The 6,856-nt window shown below is 51.4% G+C and overlaps 1 protein-coding gene across 5 annotated transcripts in view; it reads left to right on the forward strand.

The window, feature by feature from the left end:
- Window positions 1–6,856, forward strand: part of VPS8 (VPS8 subunit of CORVET complex) — a 173,246-nt gene that overhangs the window by 86,291 nt on the left and 80,099 nt on the right. For all 5 annotated transcript variants that reach the window (XM_069089353.1, XM_069089352.1, XM_069089355.1 and 2 more), the window contains exons 24-27: window positions 403–454; window positions 1,400–1,442; window positions 2,061–2,133; window positions 2,311–2,430. In XM_069089353.1, coding sequence (XP_068945454.1) covers window positions 403–454; window positions 1,400–1,442; window positions 2,061–2,133; window positions 2,311–2,430 — 288 coding nt within the window. The remainder of the gene's footprint in view (window positions 1–402; window positions 455–1,399; window positions 1,443–2,060; window positions 2,134–2,310; window positions 2,431–6,856) is intronic.

The following is a 6,856-nucleotide window of genomic DNA, read 5'->3' on the forward strand; positions in this document are numbered from 1 at the left end:
CCGTGCTATCCTCAGAGGGAGGTTAGCTTCTCTGTGTCATTTTGTGGGTTCTGCAGCTCCAAAGTTTGTTTAGAGTCCCTTTTTACATGTATTGGGGAAGGTGGAAGCAGGAGCAGCTGGGAGGTCCTACTTCTACTCCGCCATCTTGGCTCCGCCCCACCCTGGGCCTGTGGAGGAGGCTGAGGAGTCTTAGCGGGGCAGCATGTACACCCCTAAGGAGGAAGATGTTTTACTTGAGGGAGTGGACATCCCCAAACCAACCGTTTCCTTGTCAGTGACCCTGAAGGATGAGCATCTTTGGAGCTAAGCCTGGTTCTGTTGCTTCGGATGCGGGGGCTGGAAGCAGGGCCATGGTTTACCTTTTACCTTCTGAAATCATTCTTCTGTTCATTTTAAATGCAGAAACTTTTCAAGGTCATTGCCCCTCCTCTGAGTGCAGGGAAGTCTCTGACAGGTAAGCAGCTTGGGACAGTGGTTCAAACAAGCTTTCTTGTCTGTGGTGGGAGGAAAATGGCAAATAGTGGAGGAGGCTGAGGGGTCCATAGGATTTACACCTTCCCGCCAGATCCCCAGGGCTTCCAAAGAGGAGGCAGGATGGTGAGGAGCAGGGAGGGCTCCCTAGGTGTGGGTGAGGGGCAGCAGGCGTCTGGGACCCCTGCCTTTGCTCCACGGTCAGCACACATAGGGCTGGAGAGCTCAAGGCAGGCTGCCAGCAGTTGGGAGGCCCTGTGATACAGGGGGCAGGAGGCACCTCACTTCACACAGAGGAAGACTGAGCTGGAAATGCCCCACACTGCCCAAATGGACAGAGATCCTCAGCAGTGAAATCGGGAGTGAAAGTCGCTTGTCCTCCCTCTGTCCAGCCCTTGGTTCCTTTTCACAAGCCCTCACCTTCCCCAATTTCTCCTCGGCTTCTCCTGGAATCCACAGAGTAGACTTGGAGAAAGGCCTTAGAGGCCATCCATGGGTCCCCTGCCTCCAGCATGGCTCCTTGGGATCGATCAGTCTACCTCTAGTCAGTCCTAGCCAAGAATGGAGCTCATTTCCCACTTGTCTTCCAGCCAATTACCACTTAGCCTATGAGCGCTGGACACTTCCCTTCATTCCACTGCCCGTCTCTGGAAGACCTGGCCAAATGACAAAGGCGTCCTGCAAAGTCCTCCATTAACACGCGTCCTCTGCATAGCCTTGGACACCTTCTCTACCCATTAGAGCCTTTTCACAGCAACCATCCGCTGCCTGCTGGGGCTGGAAGCAGGGAAGTGCCAGCACTGATGCCTGGGTGCAGCCTCCCTCCCCTTGGGGCCCTGAGAGGCCCTCTGGCTCCTCTCTTGCCACCAGCTTAGCTGCCTACAGGAACAGAGGGGGAAATGCTAGAAATGTTTTCTTTCTGTTGCAGATGAGCAGGTTATTATGGGCAACAAGCTTCTTGTCTACATAAGGTAAATGCCAGAGTGGAACTGTGTGCCTTCCCTGACCTCCCTGACCCCCCAGATGGCCTTTTGTGTGGATCACTGATTGAGACCCAGATGTCACCTCCGACGCCCCCTAAGCCCACCCCTCCCCGTTTACAGACAAGGAAACTGAAGCCCACACATCCACGTGACTGCCCAAGGCAGCAGCAACTTCATTCCCCACCACCCCCAGCCACTTTCTGGCCCCACACACCTCCACGTAGTGGGCAGGGCTGGCTTTTGTGCTAAATGAAAGACTGGTGCCATTGCTTTCTCCCTAGCCAGCGCCACCCAGAGAGGCTCTCATAGGAACCCTGTGGGACACATATCACTGGCCTGGTTTTCCAGGGAAGACTAAGCGACTTGGCTAGACCACCTCGTTTGGTGACCAAGCCAGAACCAGACTAACCCATGTGAGCTCAGAACCAGGCCCTGTTTGTATCCAGGACCCACCTAGATATCCTGAAGACTTCAGGGGGAGCCCCCTTCCCTTCACCCTCCCAAGAACTGAACCCAGATGTGTCCTCAAGGACGAATCTTCAAATGGCCTTGGGCTGGGGCAGGGGCTCCAAGCCTTCTCACGTGGACTTTGTTCTTCCTCTGCAGCTGCTGCTTGGCAGGTCGTGCTTATCCCCTGGGTGACATCCCTGAAGACTTGGTGCCCTTGGTTAAAAACCAGGTAGGTGCCACTCCCTGCTTGCTGTCTGGAGATGCCTGGAAGCCCCCAGGGCCCATTGCTAACGGCTGTCACGGTGGCCCGGAGTTGTCCCCAGAGGGCTGGAAGGAGCCTGGAGGCTGCCCAGACTGCCTTGGGGCTCCTAGCGGGAATCACGGCCACCCCTCTCTCCATCTGCAGGTCTTTGAGTTTCTGATCCGACTGCACTCTGCAGAGGCCTCCTCTGAGGAAGAAATCTACCCCTATGTCTGCACCTTGCTTCACTTCGATACCAGGGAGTTCTTGAACGTTCTTGCCCTGGTAAGTGGAGATCCCCAGAACAGGAAACTAAGGCTCAGGCTGAGCGACTTCTCCAAGGTCACACAAGGAGTCAGGGCCAGGATCTGAACTGGGCTCCTGTGACTCCACACTTGGGGCACTTTCCATTACACCACAGCCCCTGCCTTGGATCTGGGCCTCTTGCCCAGAGCCCAGCCATGCCACTGGCAGGGGAAGGGCATGTCTGCGACTGGGCATCAGGGGGCGCAGGAGCTGTGGGTCAGCACTGGGGAGGAGGTGGTTGACAGGAGAGTGGAACCACCCCAGAGCAGAGCCTCAGAGCTCAGCATGGCAGAGGGCAGTGGGGGCCGACTGCCCCGGGGGCAGCTCTGAGAATCCAGGGTGGGGAAGCTGATACTTGAGAAAGTGAAGGCAGAGGAAGGACCATCACCCAGCACTTTGGGTTGTGAGCCTACAGCTGGTTTGTCAGGGATTAGAGGCAGCCAAGTGGCAGACATCTAGACATAGCATCACGAAGACCGGAGTTCCAGTCTGGTCTCCTCTGCCTGCCTCAGTTTCCTCATCTGTAAAACAAGAACAGTGCCTTTGTCCCAAAGTTGTTGTGAGAATGACAGGAGGTCAGATGAGCAGAGAGCTTCACCAGTCTTAGAGCCCGTGGAAATGTTGGCTATCCTTCTGTGTCTTATAAGCCATGAGCGTTATGAAGGCAGGAGCTGCCTCACCTGAATCAGCCACCAGCCAGGGACTCCGCACAGGCCATGTCCTCTCACTAAGCCTCAGTTTCCCCTTCAGTCAACAGGATAAAACCACCTAGAGAGGGGCCACTGCCCACTTTTGCAAGACTGGTGTCTGTAAAATAGCCAGAAAGCTCTGAAGCACAACATAGAAGTTGTTGTTAATAAGAGTGAGAATAAGTAAACGGTACCTAGGACAGCTCTCAGCATGTGCCAGGTACTTAATACACATTGAACTGAAGTTTGAACACACTTGGCATAGTGTGTTCTTGGTGCTTGGCAAAGAGTTTAGACTCTAGCCAAGCAAATTTGCCATGGTGTGTGATGAGGGTGGTGTGGATGGTGTGGGGAGTGAGGATAATGTGGGTGTTTTGAATGATGAAGGTTGCTTGAGTGGGAAGCATGTGGTGCCACAACCCAGCAAATATCAGCTTTCCCTTCAGTGAATGTACACAGAAAAGCATTAGACATGGGCAGCACACCCAGGGTAAACAACTCATGTCTGGGCTATCAGTTAGAACTGACCAAAGAGGAAAACGATCAAAGCCAACTGAACCAACCCCAGTAATGGGGAGAACCAGTGAAGAAGACATAACGAAAGTGAGAATTGGTTGTGAACCAAGACCAGAACCTACCCGGCCAGTGGAGGATAGATGGTTAGATCTTGGCATGGACAGATAGCAGGAGGAGAGTTCAGACGATGGTGGTTCACATACTTGGTTAGTAAAGGCCAAGATCCAACAATGAAAAGCTGTGGTCTATGGTGGAAGGCGGTACCAGAATGAGAGGAGAATTGGAAAGGAGGTAGACATGGTGCTACAAAAGCAGGGAGACAACTCACTTTCACAGAAGACCAAGGGGACAGCTTCTTGTGCAGGACATCTCAGGACCAGAGCCGTTGGCCAACCCATCAGAGGTGCAGAAGACCCTCACCCAGGAACCAGACTTCGCCTGGGAAACATTCTTCAAAGAGCCTCTTGATGCCAGTGTGACAAGACCGCAAGCGCATCAAGTGTTTCCTAAATTAGGCAACCACACAGAGACACAAAACACTGACCACTGTCCCACGTGACAGGATCCACGCTACCTGGACACGACTCCCCAGGACCAGGAAACTTGACGGCAAAGAAGCAACAAATCCTCAGACTGCAGCAAAGGAACATGACAAAGCATATGCTGAACTCTCAGAATGAGGAATAAATCCAAATGTCCTTCATGATCCAGCAGAGGACAGACTTGTCAAGGTGACAGAAAACACAGAAGACTTTGGAGGATGGATGAGAACAGAGTGTGTAGAGCAGAAAGAGCTGTTTCCCACAGCACCGATGCCAAAAAAAGGTGAAAGACGATCTTTTACACTGTAAAAGTTAGATAGAAACCAGCTTGGCTGAGTGGTGAACTTAGAAGACAACCACCAAAACCAAGCAAGAAAACGCTTCCAGCAGCAGCAAGCTTCAGAGCCAGAGCAGAGGCGTGAGGCCAGGCAGCGTCAGCCACAAGGCACGCGGCAATGTGGGGATTGGCTGAGAAGGGGGAGGCGTGAGGACTGGGGCCTTTGCTAACACAGGAGAATGGAAATTTGAGGGAGACCATGTAATAAAAACGTGTCACCAAATAACAGATACATCTAAATATGCCAGAAAGTGAATCCTGTCATTATCAGAGTGCAGAGACAGCATTCACAGCCATCAGCAGGATGCAGGAAGAGAACACACGTGCCCAAACACTAACACCGTGGGGTGATTAATGCGAATGCCTGGCATGTTTGGTTAAGTCCAGCAGATTTCCAGCACCTAATGACCACCTGTTCAAACTTAAGCCTAGAAAGTCTAGAGCAAGAAATTTTCAACCTAGCAATAAAAATGGTGACAGAGACTGATGGAGGACAGAAAATCAGATAGTCCAACGAGAGCCTGACAGCCACCTTACATGTAGCAGAAGACACCCACAACATAGTGCCGTGGGGCTCGCACAGCCCAATACGAGACATACTCGGATGCGTCCCATGGGAAACCAACTGAAAGCATGGGCTTGCTCTCTGAACTTTACCAACACATTCAGCCAAGGTGATAGCTAAAGAAACCAACCTCCAGACTAGGGCTGGGCTCACCATCCCTAATCATAGAAAACACAGCACCAGTAGAAATGGAGAGAACCAGAGACTGCTTCCCAACAGGAAGATACTACTTTAAAGCTAACCCAACCAGACTAACAAAAATGTGGTAGGATACAAGACAGGAAGAGCAGCACAAATGAAAGCAGACAGCTGTGACGGACGAGGGGCAGAAATCACCCCAAAATGAGCTGCAAAGTAGGAGGAATAATGGAAAGCTTCATTTACTGTTTGTATCAGGATTCCAGTTTCCAGAATCCTTGTTGGTGATAGGGAGAAGGGGGCCAGCCCTGCACTCAGGACCAGCAAGGACAGAAAAAGGGAATGGAGATGTAGATTCCAACAGCCCACAAAGAATAAACTGTGATTACAACCTTGGAAGCAAGGTAGATAAATGGAGAACAGAGCATGACTGGATGAAGAACCAGCCACCTGGGGATGGAGCATCCTGGACACAGGCCAGAGGAGAGGACACATGAGCTCATAAGAAATGTCTTGGTCAACACATACACTCTGTGAAGAGGAGACAAGCCCAGGACCAGAATATGGGCCAGACAGCCACACAGCACATGCAAGCCAGCACTTGGAACAGGCGCACCATTTGTGTGTGAAAACAGTGCACCGGGGCAGACATTTGTGAGGCTCGCACCAAGCGGGACAGATGAATGTTCAGATTCAGGAGCAGCACAACGTAGAAAGAAAACTTGTAATGAAAGGAAGATAACGAACACCACAGCACTGGGCACGCATGCGTTTTACCAGCCTGGTGTCTGGCACTGATGGTGCCGCTTCCCAGAAATACTGCCCAAGCGAAGCTTAAAAGATTCAATTTACTGTCATGGAAGAAAGAAAAGAACCACACATCACGTACTGAGAACCATGTACCAATAAACCAAATAAGTTCACTCATCAGTTAATTTTTTTAAAAAATCTAAATAAAAATAAATTTAAGCAAAACAAACTGTCTAAACAAATTACCATTTCCATTGCCCACTGATCAATTAATTGCCTTCTCTTTCCTTTCCATCTTTCCCTCCTTTTTCTTCATTTTCTGCATCACTTAGAATTATCTTTTCACTTCTTTCTGGAACTTTCTTAGGCAGACCAGTTTTCCTGGGGAATTAGCAAGTATTGTATACAGCAAGTACTTCATGAATGAATGTTCCTCCAATCAGAGGGTGAATGTTGATGACCCTTGTAACATCAGCTTCAGCTGGACATGTGAGCAGGAGGAGGATGCTGAAAGTCAGGCCATGAGCTCCAAGATGAGAGAAGCTGAGAGAGCCACGCCACAGGAGGGCGGAAGACACAGGCCACCTGCCCATCTGCACCAGCCTCACCATCCATACCATCCACACCACCCTCACCACTCTCACCGTCCAAACCACCCACACCACCTGCACCAGCCTCACCATCCACACCACCTGCACCAGCCTCACCATCCACACCACCTTCACCATCCACACCAGCCTCACCATCCACACTACCTGTGCCAGCCTCACCATCTGCACCAGCCTCACCATCCACACAATCTACACCATCCATACCACCCTCACCGTCCACACCATCCTCACCACCCACACCATCCACATCACCCACA

This window comes from Petaurus breviceps, unplaced genomic scaffold (genome assembly GCF_028583685.1).
Source record: "Petaurus breviceps papuanus isolate PSGF00001 unplaced genomic scaffold, PetGlider_PUasm1.0 186, whole genome shotgun sequence".
NCBI classification, from domain to species: Eukaryota; Metazoa; Chordata; class Mammalia; order Diprotodontia; family Petauridae; genus Petaurus; species Petaurus breviceps.